The sequence below is a fragment of the Rhea pennata genome, chromosome 1 (assembly GCF_028389875.1).
Source record: "Rhea pennata isolate bPtePen1 chromosome 1, bPtePen1.pri, whole genome shotgun sequence".
Lineage (NCBI taxonomy): Eukaryota > Metazoa > Chordata > Aves > Rheiformes > Rheidae > Rhea > Rhea pennata.
The window spans coordinates 16,348,814-16,368,387 of record NC_084663.1 but is presented as its reverse complement, the minus strand read 5'-3'; the positions used below and the strand labels follow the sequence as shown (position 1 = coordinate 16,368,387).

Sequence of the window (19,574 nt, the reverse complement as noted above, 5' to 3'; positions counted from 1 at the left end):
GGTCTCACTTTCCTCTCCAGGATTAGCTGGCTGTGTGCAGTGATGCCATGTGCTGCAAAACAGGCCTGGTCAAAAGCTATGTTAGAGACCTTGCTTGACCAGCGCAGGAGACGTCCTTTTATAAGGTTAGTTATAAAAGGTTTCACGGGTGAAGGGGTATGTGTAATCCAGCACTGCTGAGAGCTTTGCCATTCCTCATTCCTGTTCTCACCATCAAACTAGAGGCTGTTTTCTGCCGCATTTTATTTTTGGAGTTAAGGGCTGGTTCAGAATAAGGTTTACAGTGCTCATGAGTTTGCAGTTTTATGCCTCTCCCATTTTAAAAATAACATCGCTCAGAAATTTCAGTGGACATTTCTGCACTTTGAAGACAATAATATTGTCTTTTGTATATAAATTACATACATGGGAAGCAGTCTGAACAGACAGGCTTCTGAAATACGTAACTGCCCTTCAGCCGACTCACGGCCCGGTTCCCGGGGCCTGACACAAGCGCATTTTCTTTTGTGGGTTGCCACAGTTTGCGGTCAAAGCAAGCTCCCTAGTCGTTTTCTTCGCTGAGCTGACGGCGATCATCATCCTCACGGGGGGTATAATTTGTCTGACTAGTACCTGCGTTTTGCTGAAAGCTCAGCCTCCGGCGGGGTTTCCGAGGGGCAGCTGTGCGCGCGGCGGTCTGAAGCCTGCTCGGACGGTGCCGCGCTGAGGGCCTCGCCAGCCGGCAGGAGGACGGTGCCGAGCCCCGCGTTTCCCGGCGTGCAAGGGACCCGCGAGGTGCCTGTCAGCCTTTGCAGCGGCTCGCGCCGAGCCCCCAGCTCCCTCCTCGGGGCCCATCGCAGCCGAATGTGCCCCGCTGTGCAGTGGCACAGGTCAGCGAGCGGCCATAGCTAAAAGCTCCTGCATCATGTAGTTTATATCCCAGTTAGCTGGCAAATATCCAATTACCCCATGACCGGAGAACCCACCTGTGCCTGCGCTCAGGCAGATGTTGAAGTGAGCTGTAAATCGGTCTTCACTTATAGCAGAAGTTCTGCTCCCTAATTGTGCCAGGGTGAAATAGTTTTGGGCTTTTAAATTTTGTTTAGCTTTAGAATAAACTGAGGTGCCCCAGTCCTGCCAAACACAGCTGATCTGCTGAGCTGGCCGGAATCGCGGTCTGCTCCTGTGAAGCTGCAGGACCAAAAAGACAGATCTGAGAACCGAAAAAAGAGATCTGACTGCACCACAAAGACCTATGTGGGTGGGTTTAAATGAAGTAATGCCACTTTATTAAATTAGCCTCAATACAGCCGCAATAATTTAGAGCCTTTCAGTAGATAACAGCTTATTTCCTGCACTGCACTTAAGCCACTGCATAGAAGCGCCCAATTCTTGCCAGCTGTAGCTAGACTTTAGTCTAAGCTGCTCAGTCCCCAGTGAGGACTAGAACTACGCAGCCAAGTTCTAGGCAAAAGTTATGTGACTGAGTGTATGCCAGAGTTGCATACATGTCTGTAATGTAATAATTCACCCCTAGGAATGTGTCAATCAAAGTACATAATCCTGTTCCAAGGCATTTGGGTGAGAGTGTACAAAATCCAATTACTTCTTTTTTTTTTTTTTTTTTTTTGGCCGGTAATCACTAAATGGATCAGAAGAACGCAAATTATCTTTGCAATACATGTACTAGTAACGATGATAAATAAGGCAGCATGGTCTCTTTAGCCACTGGATAAATTTTAAGGCATGTGCACAAGCAGAGATGCTCCTTTTTCATCTGTGTTAGTCTTCTGGGATGTGTGATAAGCCTGTGGGGAGGTCAAAGAAGTGTAGAGTAACTGTGCTAGGTGAGAATCAATTATAATCTGAGTTTTGCTCAGGAAAAGGACAGAAGGATACCTGTAATTAATCAAAAATGGGAGCACTCTTGTCCTCTTGCTGCTTGAACATTTCTTAATATAGATAGAAAGAGTCGCTTACTGAAAATGTTACCCCAGGCTTTGGGCAGGAGCATTGCACATTTTAATGTGCACGTTGGCAACACTTTCTTCCTATAAAATCAGCTCTAATTACAGTAACCTGCAAGGAAAGGACTCAGACAAAGTTTTCTTGGCAAAACCTGGCAGAACTTTCGTTGCAGTCCTGTGGCAGGATAAGGCTGGACATTATTATGCCAACAGCCTCTGTGAACTTTGTAGAAATCCTTGTTTCATTTTCATGAAGGATTATCATTGTGGGAAATGAAAAGCTTAAGTCTTCATACAGCTGACTATTTCTCAGGTGGAAACTGTTTGTGCATTGGCTTTTTTAGCATTTGAGCGGAGAGCTGATTCAGAAAGGATGAAGATGCCTGGAAAAAATATTAACTCTCTGCAACCAAATTCTCATCTATCATCACAGAAGCAAATGCCATTTCTGCTACTCTTCTTCAGCCTCTTCTCATTCACAGCCTGCGATGGACCAGAGGCTGCAGCCCCAGTTATCTGAATTCCAGCTCGCTTCTTCAAGGCTGGTGAGACTGAGCTACAACAAGGCCTCATAAGTCCATGAGACAAATGCTAAATTCTGTCTTTCCTATCAAAAGAAGTGTTCATTCATGCTTACACCTAAATGGTGTTCCTCGCAGATGCGGCCGCTCTTGATGGGAAACCTGTCAGAGACCAGCTGGCAGTGAGCTCACAGGTGGCACCCAGGTAGTTGCATGTGGTTACGGCAAGGACCAACTGCCGGAGTCTTGGAAGGAGCAGCTGCTTCCGGAGGACGGGAAAGGGGAGCTTGGGCCAAAGGACACAGCATGGAGAGTCAGTGAAGATGAGGCAGGAGACTGGAAGAAGGTTGTTGTATTATTTAATAGGGCTGGAATAAAACATTTCCAAACCGGCTGTGTTTCTGCAAGCCTGGACAGAGAGGACTGTGTCAGGCTTGGCACAGGGGTGTTCAGACCTTGTCAAAGCATTAAGAACTGCGGTCATTCATATGCCAAGCAAATACAGCATGTTGTAAAAGATTTACTCTGTTCCCTGACTGGAATAATTCTCAGGAATCAGGAAGTCTGAAATGAGATTTGTCTCCAAAAAAAGCAGTGCAATGCAAATGGGAGAGTGCCTCTGTTGAACTTCAAGAGGTTCCTCTCTGCCCATCTCTCCAGCCTGTCAACATCCATCTGCATGGCAGCACAACACGATGGTGCATTAGCCATTCCCACCAGTTTTGTATAATCTGCAAACTTGCTGAGGAGGTACTCTGTCTCTTCATCCAGGTCACTGATGAAGATGTTAAATAGTATTGGCACCAGTATTGACCCATGTGGGCATCACAAGTGAGTGGCCTCAGGCACCTTCCCTGATGCTTTGATCTTTCAAATTTCATCGAGAGTGGGTTGCACTATCAGCCAGCTCTCTCAGTAGTCATGGGTGCATCCCATCAGGTCCCACGGACTGATGTACCTCTAGTTCATTTAAATGTTCCCAGAAGATCAAGATGCAGAACCTGGAAACCGATGTGCAAACTGCTGTGTCTGTTGGCTGCCTCTTCTCCTCCCATCTAATCCTGCTTTTGTAGCTCTGAAGACTCTTTTATCTCTCTCCACCTTACGGTGGAGTTAATAATGCCATTAATAACACTGCATTAACAGCATCCCTAGGGTGCTGGCCCAACTCCTGTGTCAGGACCAACAACTTGCGCCTGCTTCTTGTGACTCTGTAGCCACCACCATGAGATCTGCCAGCAGGGATAGTGGAGCAGCATGCAAATGTGGACACCTTTGTCCACTGCAGTAGAGGTTTGGGGGGGTAATTCCCTCCCCAGAGAAACAGCAATCTCTGACCGGACCCCTTACAGCTTCTACGCACAAATGCAGTGACCAAATACGTAGGCTATGGCTAGGGAGGGAATAAATTACACCACGTAGGTAAACCCAAGGGGAAGCTGGGCATGTTCACAGCCTCTTTGCTACCTCGCCAGAGCAGAAAGAGGCAGTTCCTGCCTGCGTCCCCTCTCATGGCCTGCAGTAATTTTCTCTCTTTTCTGTGGATAGCAAGGGCTGGAAGGACAGGAGACTCAGGAGCGTGCTGAATGAAGCAGGGCAGCTGTTTGGTGCCCCCGTGCTCTCCTCCCTCCTGCTCAGAGAAAATCTCTTCTTCACTGTGGATTGGCATTTCACTGCCTGTGACGAGCAGCAGCAGCACCTCACCGAGACACCAGCGTCCCTCCCTGACGGCCACGTTTGTCTGCTAATGTCGCAACCACAGCATCTCTCAGCTGCAGCAGGCCCCGCAGTGCAGAATCACGTCCTGACTGCATATCCTGGCCAGAGGGGTTCCCAATGCTCTCAGCTTCTCCTTTAATCCTACCCACCATCATGAAATCTCCCATACAGAGATGCTTTATTTAAAAACTATATCTCAGCTGTTACCAGGCTGGGGGCTGAAGTCATCCACTAAGCAGCTTATAAAAACATTGCTTGCCCTGCTACAACTATTTTTACGGCATTTTTAGCACGCAATCTCTGCCCATGACAGAAGAGCAGCGGGTACATCAGCTCCAGACTTAGCTCTGATGTCGCACAGTGCCGCTGGCCTCCCCCTTGCCCTCAACCCACCTGTGAGTTGCTGCTGGTCTTGAGCACCGCAGGGAGAGCTGGAGAAGCCATCCGGCCATCAGGGACAACATGAAGATTATTGGGAGCAGTCAGATGGGGTTTGGCATCATCACACTACAAAGTGCGCAAGACTGCTGAAAAGCCTCCCCATTTACTAGCTTTGTGGCAATGCTAGTGACACGAAGTACAGGCTTCATATGCTCTGGACAACCTGAAACCAGTATCTGAAACCAGGAGACAACTGCCTGAGAAGGCTGGGTCTTGCTAATGTTAGCTTTGCAAACAGCTTTGAAAAGGGAAAGCCACAAGGTCGTGAAGGCTGTAAACATCCCAGCCCTGTTGAAGGGAGACCAGCGTGCCCAGGGGTGCATAGGGTAGGTTGATGGCATCAGCCCTGAGCATGGTAACGCAAACCCCAATGCGATGTGGGAACCCAGGAACAAACCAATCGCCAGGGCGGTCGCGCTGCTGTTCACCAGCTGGCACCACAGGCCCGTGGGTTTTGACAGCTCCAGGCCTCCAGGCTTGGCCTGGTGGAGTCTGAGGAGAGTCCAGTCGGCGCCTTTAACGGGGTTTCAGGACACAGTGGGGAGCCGTGTCCTGGCAGCCATGGGTACTGCCAGCTCCAGTGGCTCCACACATGCTCCTGGGATGCAGCTCCCGCAGGGGCTCTGCTGCGCCCATCACCCGGGACTGCGGGAGCCCTGATTTCCTTCCACAGACCAGGGCGACACGAGCGGCCTGGGAACGGGGAGCCAGGCACGGGAACCGGGGGTGATTCTCTCTGTATGCAGTCTTGAAAGGTGAAGCAGCAGGCAGCGCAGCGTGGTGCCCAAGAACTGTCAGGGAAAAAAAATAAAGTAAAAAAGAAAAAGCCTACAAATACCTGCAGACTAGGAAAAAAAGAAAAACAGTCCGCCTTGTAGACAGAGATTTAGACTATTTAATCTATTTTATCAAAAGGAGATCAAAAAGAAACTTGATTACTGCATAGAGGAGGCACCACGGGGAGTAAATAGAGGCGCTAACGGGCTCTAATCCGGCAGATCTAACGGCCCCTTCTGGCCTCTGGTGCTGTAAGAATCCACAACAGTAACTCGCTCCCGGCGTAACCCGACTGCAGGCTGATCTGGGTATCTTAGACCAGAACTCCACGGCCCATGGAAATGTCTACCATCCTCTTCAAGCCAACCAGAATGCCCTGACAGATGGAGACTGCAACACAAATGAGAGAATAACCACTACAGCTGGCCTGCCGAGGGGTCTGAAACACCAGAAGTCCAGCAGGACGGTGCGTGTGTAGCCCCTCTGACCAGCACATGGCTCACTGCTAACACTTGTATCACAGATGCACAGAAGGGTTGAGGTTGGAAGGGACCTCTGGAGATCATCTAGTCCAACCTCCCTGCTCAGACAGGGTTGCATCCAGGTGGGTTTTGAATGTCTCCAGAGAAGGAGACTCCACAACCTCTCTGGGCAACCTGTGCCAGTGCTCTGTCACTCTCACCTTAAAGCAGTTTTTCCTCATGTCCAGGTGGAACTGCCTGTTTCGGTTTGTGCCCATTGCTTCTTGTCCTGTCGCTGGGCACCACTGAGCAGAGTCTGGCCCCATCCTCTTTACACCCTCCCTACAGATGCGTATGCACTTTGCTAAGATCCTCCTGCCCTTGGAGGGGAAGAAGGAGATGGCAATAGAGCATCACTCTTTTGCATGGTGAGAAACTGCTTCATTGCTCTCACCTTGTGCCTGAACTGTGCCCACCCTAAAGGACCTCCTTCCAGAAGTGACATTGCCACTTGCTTTCCTCGGGTGTTGTGATCTACTGCAGCTCTTGAGGAAATGCAATGAAAGTGTAAAAGAAGCCAAAATAAATCAAAGCAACAAAAGTAAGTTTTTGTTATATGTGTACATATAGCTATGGTCTTCTGCGCTCCCGGACTTACCTAGGGGCAAGAAAACCTTCCCTGGGGGTAGCAGGGCTGGCACCCATGAAATGACTAGGGAAATGCCTCTGGGAGTCACTGCGCACGCGCAGAGGCTGCTGCACATCCAGCAGAGGTGCTGCATCAGCCTTGGGACCTCATCTGGCCTCCCATGTCCACCTCCCTCTGCCTGGGCCAGCTTGACTCGTCTCCTGGGACTGTAGGGATCTCCGACAGCTGCCCCGTTTCCAAGCTCATCAGGCTCTTACCTGACTAACCACTTCTCAGGCTTTATATCCGGCTTCCTTCCTCGGAGGCTGTTAGGGATTTGCCTGCGTTTCCTTGGCAACCTGATCCAATTTCAGAGTTTCGCGTACCGTCCTCATTAGGAAGTTTAGCTAACCCAACCCCCCCCTGCACTCAGTCTGCTTGTGCATCTCTAACCATTTCGCTGCTGTGTCGTGAAATCCTCTTTGCTCCTTCGGACAGGGACCTTCTCCCACTGCTCCATCCCCCTTTCATCATCTTTGATGAAATTTAAGCAAGTGCACAACCTCCTTCTTCAACAGAAGCAGCCACATGGTTCACTGCTCTGCTGAAATTGGGCCTTAATTTTCCCTTCTTGCATCTCAGGCCTGGAACAGCCTCTTTCTTCTGCGTGCATAACGCACCCACAAACACACACCCCAATGCTCTCCCTGCTGTTTCACTTGCAGGTACGTTCCCAAGCAAAGCCTGCATTCCAGCGCTGCCTAAACCTCTGCAGGGAGAGCAGGAACTGGGCTGTATATTGTAATTGCTTTAGACTATGTACAACTCCTCCATATTTGCACTATTTATTCAGTGCGATCCTTTTCTAAATAATAATCCACAGAATTGGGCTTGTTTAGAAGTTTTTCATCTCCATGGTCCTTTTTTGTGTTGCTTTAAATTCACCTAAGCTCACTTCCGTGTGGTGATGTTCTTCGCTAACTCATTGTAGGGCTGTGCACAGATTGTTTTGACTGTATGGTCCTCAGGCTGGACTCATACAATATACATCTTACTGATCCATGAAAGACACCCTGCTTTTTTTTTTTTTTTTTGCCAGCGTTATGAATTCTCTTAGCACTCTCACAGGATATGAAAGTACCAAAAATCAGAATACGCTAGCTAAGGCAAATATCTGGCTCCTGCAAAAAACCCATGGATACTTATATCCTCCTGAAATCCAGCCCTGAAGATCTCCAGAAGATACCTCAATTGAACAAAACTCCTTCCTCCTTAGTTTTCAAAGTAGATTTGTTGCCTTCTTCTCTCAAGGTCAAGATGCAGAAAATATATCTGGTAGTACTGCAGTTAACTCAAAAAGGCAAAAACTTTCCAAATGTCAGCTTAGTGCAGAGCTTCTCTATTAATTACATGCCTGCACCGGCCTAGCAGACAGATGAGGTACGTTAACCATACAAGTGAAATACTGCCCTGGAGACCAGATAATAAACAGCTACGATGCTACTGGGGGAAAAGCTTATGGAGAATGACTGTTTCCCCATGCTCTTCATATGGTTGCTGGGTGGGCTGAACAGGTTAATTTATCTGTTAGCACAGGGGCTGAGATGCAATTCATTTTGGTTCAGGTGACTATGCTGGAAGTGCAACTGCAGCAGAGGGAGAGTCGGAGCAGGCTCTTCCAGAGAGCTCGCTGCGGGGCGGTGAGGGCAGTGGGAGGGACGTGTTTCTGGGGGTAAATACTGATAAGTCTCTTAAAACAGTGTGGCACAGGAGGAGACCACTGCAACCAGAGAAAGAAAGGGATTTTTTTTTTTTCATTTACCTTTAACTTCTGCTGCTCCTTCCTACAAACCAGAAAACTGCAGAGAGAAAGTATCTCATGCCATGCACAAGTAAAGGCCCCGCAGCCCTGTGGACACCTTCGGCCCAAATGCTGCATCGCCCAGCAGCGGTGCCCATGGATGTTACCCTGAAAATGCTCGCCCATCTTTCACAGGGGACTGCAGATGTCAGAGTCCATTCAGTAGATACATCCATCAGTGATCATTTTGTGAGAGCAGTTGGAGCAGAGAGGAATGGAAGAAAGCACACAAAAAATAAAAAATACGGACTGCGTGACAGCAGAGCCGCCAGCCTTTCATTACTCCCCAAGGCCGTGTGTGGTTTTGGCGACAAGCGATCTCAACAGCAGCCATCCATCTCCTTTACAAGCACTATCAACAGGAAGCCCCAAAAGCATAGCGCGTCCGAGCGGAACGATGGCCTCCCGCGCGTCCCCCCCAGGGACAGCCGCCCACGGGCACGGGCCTGCTGCCCGGCCTCGGTGCCAGCACCCCCCGCAGCTGCGCAGCCCGAGGCTGCGGCCGCTCCGTCTCCCAGACCGAAAGGCGTTGTCGGAGGTGACTCTGGATCTCACCATGTTCTGACACTGGTCCGTGCAGCAGGTGGATGTAAGAGGAAGGAGCAGGAGCAGTTTCTCCTCATGCTGGAGGGTCTCCAGAAGCCACGCTTTCCCCATTATAACTGAGACACTTCAATCATTTGTGATTTTTAATGATCACAGAAAGTTTTTCACAAGAAAAAGTGTATAAACTCCATTTCCTTGGCCATACCTCACCTTTGGTACTGAAACAGCCCATCCCTCCGCGTAAGCTGTAACTGCAGCCCTACCAACTCGCCTGCGCTGCCTTTTGCTAGGACTGGAGAGCGCACGGGATGCGGCGGGAGGCAGGGAGGACGGCGGCGTGCTCTTGTGGAGAGCACAGCCCCCCTTTAATTAAATCCGCTAAGAACAACGGGAAAACAGCCAGTTTTGAAAGGTCTGTCATCATCACAAAACCACCCTCTGGGTTGAAACATACTGTTTAAGACCATTCTTCTTATCATTCACTTATTCCATGCCCACAAAATGCCTTTTTATGCCCATGCCCTATTTTAGCTCCTTTTGCTGGGCAATGAGATTTTCCAACTCTGAAAGGGGACCTGAACACCGGAACAAATAAAAGCCCGAGAAAGATTCTGTAATTAACTATCTCACTTTTTATTTTGTTCATTTACACTTCTGGCACTGACAATTCTTGGTAGATATTTTTATGTAAAGACTAAACCTCAGTAAAGCAATCAGAACGGAAGTCAATTAAATAATTTCACATCACTTAAGTTTCAGAAAATGTACAACACTTTCATACATTATAGGCTTGACTGGCTGCAAAAGGAAATGGCACATGTTTGACAGTGTTAAGAAAGAACTTGAACAGACAATGTGACAACTGGTTTTGCCAAAACCTGCTCTGTGCTATATAATGTAACAGGCATCCAGGGATCAGCGTATGCCTGATGGCTTCGTACGCATGTTATCATCAAAAACAAAAGTAGTGCTACAAATTTGGTCTCCAATAACGTTTCAAATATTCTAAATAGAATTTATCGCGGGAAGATCCGGATAGAGATTCTGCAGGTGAGAGATTCCGGACAAAAGGTTGATGCATGACAAGTGCCAATTCCCAACTATGCCCTGAACCAGCAGGACACTCAAGCACATGAAGAATTTCAAGCATATGAATAATCCTCTTGAGTTCATGGGGACTATTCAAATGCTTAAAATTGAATAGATGACAGGTATGCACTAGGCAGAGCCTGCGCTGCAAGTCAGAGCAGGCATCCTGGTACCATGGAGCCGGGTCATTTTGCACCTGCTGAGGATCTGTCCCACAAAGTCAAGCTTCTCCTGCAGAAGTCACAATGATGGTTATACATTCAGTCCCCTCCAAAGTCTGTGGAAAGTTTAAGGCAGCAAGAGAAATTTGCCTTTACTTGAACACTTCATAAACTGACATTTCATTTACAAGTAAATGCATGTTATGAATAATCATCACTAATTAGTGCTCACCTTAGTATTTATATAAATACGATGACATGTCAAACCAAATTTCAAAAGATTATACCCAAATGAAACTGAGGGGTGTAACTGAGCCATAGTTCAAGCTTTACAATTACTCATACCAAGTCATTCAGGTAACACTCTTTCAGTGCAGGGTAAAAAAGGGAGGATTTAGGTGAACTCTGGATTCTTGAGGCCTGATTCTGGTCTAACTTACACTGGTGTGAATGAGCTCTGCTGAAGCTGACAAGTGAGTATCTTTGAGAAAAGGCGTAAGATTAAAAACATGCCGTTGGCTCACACTAACAGGTCATTGTGGCTAAAGTATAGTCTCGTATACAGAACTCTGGAACACCATTAACACTCATTTACAAAACACTACAGTAATGATTATTGGCACATAAAAAACTCCTTCTCTATATGAAAACATACACAAAATAGATAGGAACTGCCATTTTCTTAGACTTTTAAAATCTATATATAGTTGCCTTTAAGGAGTTTTACCCCCAGTATCACAAACAACAATATTTCTTTTAACAATATTCACCTAGATTTTACTGTGCTGACATTTTTAACACTGCCACAACCTAGACCACTTTGTGGATTATGCTTAACTGTACTGTACACAAGGCGATGAAGACTGATAGAAAACCACTAAGATTTTTGCACAAAAGATGTGACTTCTTAAAATCCAGAGAACAATTCAGTCACTTTATAGGCAGCAGCTACATGTAAGCTGTAAATGTTTACCCGCAATAAAAACACATTTTGCCATAAAGCACATATTGTGGGATTATCTGCTTCTGGCCTGGTACACAAAGCTCTGTTTGCTTCCCAATGCAGAGGAATGGATTTTGGTTAGCCTGACTCTCTCAAAAAAAGTGCACAGATATCTTAGTCTTTAAAGTGCTTAGCAGAACTTCGTCTTCGCTCTCATTTCTATCCCAAGATCTCTTTGTACCATGAAGACTTTAGCTAGCAAAAACCTCCCACAGAAGTAAAATTTCCAGCCGACCATGTTAGAAGAGTGTTAAAGCCGATAGTGGGAAGTTAGGTGTAAAGCTGAGAAGTGCAAGGTCTAGCTTTGACTACCCCTTGTGGGCTCTGGGGCTGCATCCAAGACCCTCGTACCCGAAGCAGAGACCCTCGCTCGCTGCCCAGAGTCTCGTAACAGCCCCTGAAAATCAAAACTTCTCCCCAGCGATCAACTCGAGGGACTAAGAAGGGCAAAACAGATTTTACAGAGAAAAAATCATATTAGCTTTCTGAACTCAGGGTCCGGCGGCCAGCCCGGCCCGTGGTGGCATCTTTGCTCTGCCGCCCTCCCTCCACCGAACTCCGTCGCAAGTGAAGCGTTGCGTTTTCCTGCCCTTTCACAAATAAGTCAGCACTAGAACAACCTTCCTCACCACCTACCTTTCTCTTGCTACAAAATTTCTGACGTGCTGGCGCTGCAGCTCGCCAGGTGGTATATAATTGTGATATATCATCGATATGCAATTCATGTAAAAGTATGCAACTGGTTCCAGTAGCATTCCTGATGCACAGAACACCTGAATCAAGTGTGCAGGCCTTGTGAAGGAACTATTTCACATCTTCTGCAGAAAGCTTTTAATAAAACGATGTTGTGCTTAAACACACTACTTCTGCTACTTTATAAATTAAAACCCTGTTGTAAGAAATTATTCAGCTACATTGTACTTTTATCATTTTGATCTGGAATGTTAATAAGTCTACCCTTAGCAAAATCTCTTAAAACTTAAAATATGCACAAATATAAAAAATCTGTTGCAAAATAGAAACATTTAATTTTCTTCATACATTATAAATGTTCACAGATTCTAAAAATAAAACCCTAATCGCGTAAGATTAATTTCAAGTATTTATCTGATCTCATTTTTATTATACATAATGCTTGGTACTAGGTTCGCTGTTTCGAAAGTATGGAATGTTATCCTTGTATAAAGCAACCTGAAAAGGAAGACTTAAGCCCAACTTTTTGGGGCTGCACGGGGGGGGAGTGACAATAAAGCAGTCGATACATTTTGCACCCTTGTTACCAGTGGCAATCATGAATAAAATGCAGGTGTTTTAATCACCTTGCCTAAAAAAAAAAAAAAAAAAAAAAAAAAAAAAAAAAAAAAAAAAAAAAAAAAAAAAAAAAAAAGAAGAAGAAAAAAAAAAAAAGAAGAAGAAAAAAAAAGGGGGATGCAAAACTTTAGAAAATTGCTTCTGTCTGACCCAACTGCTGTGTTGGAGGCCAGCCTGCGACTGACCATAACTGAATGTCACTTTTGAGAACATCTGCGAAACAAAGCGGGCAAAGAAAGGCGATCCTCGGTTGCTAAAGAGCCCCAGCGCTGCCTGCAAAAAAAAACAAGAGAGACGCTGATCCTGGCAGCGCGAGCTCCATCGGGCCCTCGCTTCGGTCATGCCACGGGTTCCTCTAACTGTGGACCTAAGTGCAACACAGCGCCGGCGACGCGCTGCAGCCCGCCGAGCGGGGACGCTCGCGCCGGCTGCCGCCCCGCGGGGTCCGAGCCACAGCCCCTGCTCGGAGAGCCAGCACAGACCCGCTTCGCTCTGCCCCCGCGCCGGGGGCCAGGCAAGCACGGGGTGGATGCGAAACACCGATCCCTGCGCTGTTCCGGACACGGAAACTCTTCCGAGCAAGGTCCTGAAAGACAGGTTTTTTTCAGAAGGAACCTCCATACTCTTAAGACCATCTTGTTCCTGTCCGTGACAAGTATCCCTTTCTCTCATTTAAGGTAGTGCACCTTTGGTGAAGGCTTCGAAGAGGTGACAGCCAAACAGAGCTATTCTGCCGTGGGTATATCGTATATGGTTCTGGAGACCTGAACGTTTTCAACAGCTGGTGCTTAGGAGCATAAAAACGTTGTGCGCTTAAAGGAGAGGAAAGATCTAAGGCCTGAGTATCCAGCGCTCTCGCTACGCCAGGAAACGCTCCAGGTCCACCGTTCACCATGAGTCACTTCAAATTCCCTCTGTCCGCTACGCTTTCCCCTCTTATTTCCAGCCAGATTACAGAGAGATATTTTTAAATGTTTCTTTTTAAAAATATTTCTTTGATTAATCAAGCAATAAAGAAAATGACCCAACATACACCTCAATCACTGAAGTTCAGAACTTAAAGAGTAAGAAACCCCCCTCAATAGCATAACATCAGACTTCATCATTCCAACAACAAAAATATCCACATGTCATCCAACAAGAATAATTTAGTTACAAATATCCAGTCTCATTTTGATAGCACTCTTACTTTCAAAATATTTTTCAACCCAAATTATCTATAAAAACCAATGAACCCAACAATTTCTTTAATCTTTAAACAATGAAAATAAATGTATTTTTACCACATAAATGGGGGAACAGACCATAGGCAGAGGGGGTTTTCCACATTCTTCCATGAAGCAAATATTTCAAAGATAAGAGTTTGAATTTCTCGTATTTTCAAACTCATACCTCCGAAAAATTAAAGCAGTGAGGCTAGGGCAAGGAAAAAAAAATAATATTTTTAGGTAGCTGCATAAAACTCAATTTGCCAAGGCAAGTAATCATGGCAGGTGAACAAATACCATAAATATTTTCATTACCATGCTAAAGGCAGCCAACTTGATTTTTGTGCCTGGTATTTTCTTGACAATTTTGCAATGCTTCAATAAGGCAATTAATATGAGATGCAGGCTTCTGTCCATTGCTAATATTTCTGTTTAGATCTAGTAAGACACTGGTTGATTAAGGGCACCTGAAGGAAAAATTTGCTTGGATTCATTTACTCTGCACATATAAACCGAAGGCAATATGATTTTTCGTGAGCAAAGGGCACAAGAAGAATGATCAGGATGCACTTAGCAGCACAAAACCTCTCTCTTCCTTTTATTTTTTTTAGCTCATGATATTTTGTGTTCAAAAGTAGGCACATTCCCAAATGCTCACATGCAAAAAAGGACAACAAAAATGATTTATTTCCAACTAACTGAAGTTTTGTACTTAGCAGCAGATACTAGTTCATTTGTACATGTGGTCACATACTTAGCTCTGTTTTACTGCTATCAGGAAGTTATTTTTGGCAGTTTATCTCACAGCTACAACTACTGATTGTAGTGTATACTCAAAGAGCAGCAGCGCCTGGATAACCCAGTACAGCACACACCTATGCCACCCTAGTGAAACACTACATAGGTGAGTATGGCTCTCTATACATCATTACACATAAATAGAAGTGAAATTCTATTAGGGTAAATTAGGGAAATGTTCCCTCTGATACACAGAGCATATACTGGAATCTTAAAGCTCAGTTAATCCCTTTAAATGATTACCCTTTCAGCAGCTTATGCATTCATCAGTTTTTGTACTACGTAGCAGAACCTTATGCTCGACTGCTATGGAACAGGCACCAAACAGATCTCAGCTGCTTTCTGATTAGTTATTGTATTATTTTGACTTTTGTCAGTATTGAAGATAAGGATAACCACTATCCATCTCGGAGAGCCTTCTATATTCACTTGGTACAGCACACTGTACTGAATATCTCGGGATGGTGCAGTATTGCACAATCTTGATTAATTACTATAATAATGGAATTTGATCTTTTTTGGAAGCCATTGCTTTTAGTTATCAAGAAAACACTAACATATCGAACTGCCTCCCAAATGGAGCATTTTTGAATATGAAGGCATTTTTAACTAGACAGTAGAAAGGAGAACCAGACCAGAAGCAGGGCAGTGAGGTCATCAAAGAGCTGCTCTTCCCCCAGAAGGCTTTTAAATGATTAAATACATCAGCAGCTGAAAATTATTCCACATCAGAAGCATCATTGTCAGAAAGATGGTAATTACTTCCCTTCACCCGAATATACTCAATATACCTCCCTTCATCAGAATCTGACATACCACATGTACATAGCCTGTTTTCAAACAAAGATTCAATTTCCTCCAGTTTTTTCCCTTTAGTCTCAGGGAGGCAGCCATAGATGAAAACGAGTCCCAGGCCAGCAAACCCTGCATAGAGGAAGAACGCTCCTGCAACAGAAAATAATACGCAGGTTACATAACTTTCCATCCTTTCTTCTGTTGCAGAACAAAGGAATGACAAACGCAGGAGGCTGCTTTTACAAAAGTCCTTTGATATCTGTAAAAATCTGTATGGTCCATATCATCAAAACAACAAACTATTTGACTACAGATGCAGGGGGAAGACTGCTTTATTATATCACTTGGTAATAGAGCAAATTAACAAAAACAATTAACATGGAAGATAATATAGATCCTTTTCTGGCAAGTCATTCTGCTGTTAAAATAAACAGCAATTAAATCTCTGCATACCCACTAAGAAGATAGGTATGAACAGTAAGAACTTTCATCGTTTATCTTAACAGCAAAGAACACACTGAGACAACCCTCAAAATGAGAACTTTGCCAAAAAGAAATAATCAGAAGTGAAATAATGCTTGTGACTCCCACACCTAATTATTATGTAAAACTCCTCTGCAAAGAAAATCAGCACTGAGATTAAGCCTGTTCCCTGACATTACCCAGCTTAGCTACGGACCCAAGGGAGGTCCCAGAGGACCAACACACATTTACCTACCATTAGTTTATAGACTGACGACTCAAAGGAATTGACTGGCACAGCTGAAGAGTGGCTCAAGGGCTCTGTACTAGTACTAATATGAAGGTCACAACAACTCAGTATCAGTCTAATGTAATTTAGATGACTTGTACTGGAGTGGCTGAGCAGTAATCTGACAATCTCTCCACAGGCTCCAGAAGACAGGATTTAATCAACAGCTGGGAGCAGGGCAGTAGCATCTCAAAGTACACAGCTATTTCTGCAGAGAACATCTGATAGTGGCCTCAGATGCCATTACAAAATGGAAAATAGCAGATGCTGTACTTTTAAGTGGAAATTGGCGTATTTCAGTAAGTTAAAAGGTTTTTTTTCATTTTCCATGTTTTCATCAACTGTCTAGATACTCTTGTAAGAACAGAAAGAAGTATTTTTTATGAAAACAGGATCAAACTCTATGATCCAGGCAGGTCACAACAGGTCTCTGGTTCTACTATACTGTATCTGAGATCTTTGCATTTACAGCTGGCATTTCTTAGTGCAGAACTATTATGAGGCCCATATTCTAAAGAAAATCTATGCATCACTGATAGCACTGCACACAGACACAAACTATTTCTTACCGTAGTATGTAAGATATTCAGCCGTATGCAGAAACGTCAGTGACACGAGCACATTGAAAACCCAGTTGACTCCGGATGAACACGCATTTCCAGTACTTCTTGCCCAAAGTGGGTAAATTTCAGAATTGACGGTCCAGGGCATGGGACCCATCCCTAAGAATTAGAAAAAAGATCAATGTCAGTTTAACACCTAGCTTCAGTGCCCAACATTTTAGCTTTACAATTTTTTAAACTTACTCTGTGAAAACAAATATTTGCTTACCAGGTGCAAAGAAAACCAAGTATAAAATAAGGCCCAGAAGTGCTGTCCAAGAGTATGGAGTGGGGCAGAAGTTGTAAGCCCAAAATAAATCTTCCTTTTTAAATACAGTTTCATTTGAACACCTGGAAAATAACCATAAAACTAATATTAAAGAATTTTCAGGAAAATGGGTGCTATCTCCATATACTACTTAATGTCTTATCAAAAACTGACAAATGTAACATTGAGATGAAGCAGATGCACTCTGTGAACTTATCAGGATCACTTGAGCCAAATCCTACATTTGGAAGTCTGCTTTACAAATAACACTGTGTTTGACTGTGTGGCCTTACGAACAGCAACCAGTGAAACACCCCTGAATTTCAACACTTGGCTTGTACCGACGGATCTCCTTCAAATGAGTAGTCTTTACTATACATGAGCAGGCTTAACAAAACTGGTGAGACCAATACTACACAGTGGAATAAGAGCTGCACCAGCAGGACTTGAAGGTGAAGATGCTGCAAGCAAGAAGCATTTAAGTCAAACGGAAATTAGTCCTGAATTCACTGATGAACTACGTGCAGCAGACCTGGGGCATAATCAGCGTGGCTCATGGAGTGTGCCAAAGTCAAGTGAAGTTATCAGGAAAAGAGGAGTATATTTCTTCTTCACGATGGAATAATTTAAAATAAGGCAGCATTTCTAACTAGACAGTAGAAAGATGACAACAACCTGAGCTAAAACATGTCTGAGCTACTGGACAGAAGAGTGATTTTATTCCAAGGACTATGTAGAAATTATCTGTTTCTAGCAATAACAGATTCAAACCAAGGTATTCTCAGTTAACTGTCAACATTGTAATGCACTTTAAACAGACATCAGCAACTTATTTTTGTAATAAATCTGGGGACAGAGAGGGGTAAATCCAACAAATCCTGGGAAAATGTATGTCTGAAAGCACTGCCAAACCCTAAGACTGTCTTAACTGAAGGGAGCCACAAGATGTTAAGTTCCACATTGCATCTGAGGAGGAGGTGGCAGCATCGGAGCAATGGGAGCTGGTGCTCCTCTCTGGGGAGAGCCGAGCGCTCCATGGGCTCTTGACAAAGTCAAGCGCCAGCCTGCACCTTTCCATGCTGCTGGGGCCCTACTTTTCCTTGCTCAGGCAGAAAACCTATCTCACTCAGTGCATACAGAGCCACTCTCAGTCCCGAGGTGAAAAAAAACATAGAAAGTAGAGGTCAGCTGAACATCCACTTAAAAGACATGTCCCTGCACTCATAGATACAACAGGCTTCAGGTCCTAGCTGCTATTTAGCCAGGAATTCCGCATAAGTTAAGAAAATGATGCTCAAAAAATTAATTTCTCAACACCTGGTAACCACATAGCCACGTCCCATTCACCTCTGCATAGCCATTTGCTTTGCATTTGCGTTGCTGAGAAATCCCAGGATTGCTTGGCATCACCCACTTTTTACAACTGCCCGCTTCCCTCTTTCACTCTAATTTCATTTGCAGGTGTTTGGTCATGAATACAAGCTGATTAGCATTTAAAAAATGTCTTGGTGCTGAAATTGGTTTCTCCATTCTGTTCCAGTAAGACTGGCAGCTCCCTCAGAGAGGAGCTTAATGCTTTCTCTCAAATTTTACTGTAAATAAGGATGTACTCCGTTTATTATCTTGTATCCATCTCCATCAGTGCAAACCAACCTGCTGATTCAGACAGACACAAGCACTGGGAGGTCTGGATGTTTGTTTCCCCTACCAGCTCTCCCCAGATGGGTCCTACCATTGACAGAGCGGAACACAGGCTACACGGGGGAAAAACAGATGTCTCGAAAGCCTCCTGTTGCTGGAGCCACTGATCTGTTCTCGGCCGTCTGTCAGGAACCGAGATCAAATTCTGTTGCAAGAAAGCAAATTCACTGCCTCGAAACGGGAGGAATAGCGTCGGAGACCAGGCTGAACGGAAACCTTGCAGGAAATAACTTCTGTGCTTTGCTTATTCTTCAGCAGTAAAACCGTGTGGTACATAGAAGGAAAGCAAAGATAGCTGCATTTGCTGGAGTCTCGCAGTTCTGGATACACACAAAAATAACGCTCCGACACCATGCGTCTAGATATTTAATCAAGCATGGTTTCCGTACCAATTCTACTGCTAATCCTACAAAATCTATTATTTTGCTAACAAATATGTTAGTAAGTACTGTACAATACACTACTGCATAAAATATCTGAATTTGGTCCAGTGTGAAGGGAATAACTATGCTTGGAAAGCGTATGAGCAGCTACCAATCTCTTCAGAAGTTGAAATACACGGAGAAAATCCCATGCAATAGCTTGTAAGTCAAATCATGCAGTCAAGGATCAGCACAAAGAAATGGCAAATAAAATCGTGCCGAGTAATTGTCGCATCAGCATGAACTCCAAAGTAGCACTGCGTCATTTCCTCTGAAGTTACCGCCAAAGTGAAAACATAACAGCATTACGTTAAACACTTTTAACAAGAGTTTATTTCATCACGCATTTTCAACAGGTAATTTATGAAGCATTTTTGTTCTGGTTAATGAAAACCAAACTGTCTCAACCGGAGTCACCTTTAACAGCCCATGTGCTGAATTCCACCGACTGGACACGCACCACAGCAGCAGTACGTTCCTACATTATGGGTATTAGATGTTTTGTTTCACCGTCACAGAACCCATGCTTTACCTGATAATACTCTCTAGCTCAGAAGACGTAAAG

At 44.8% G+C, this 19,574-nt stretch overlaps 1 protein-coding gene across 1 annotated transcript in view; it reads right to left on the bottom strand.

Moving 5' to 3' along the window:
* Window positions 1-12,582: 12,582 nt before the first annotated feature.
* The window catches only part of SLC2A13 (solute carrier family 2 member 13), a 152,918-nt gene continuing 145,926 nt past the window's right edge, over window positions 12,583-19,574 (bottom strand). The window contains exons 8-10 of the mRNA XM_062582483.1: window positions 16,848-16,969; window positions 16,586-16,738; window positions 12,583-15,415 (exon numbers count right to left, since the gene is read on the bottom strand). Of these exons, the coding sequence (XP_062438467.1) occupies window positions 15,189-15,415; window positions 16,586-16,738; window positions 16,848-16,969 (502 nt within the window). The 3' untranslated portion in view covers window positions 12,583-15,188. The remainder of the gene's footprint in view (window positions 15,416-16,585; window positions 16,739-16,847; window positions 16,970-19,574) is intronic.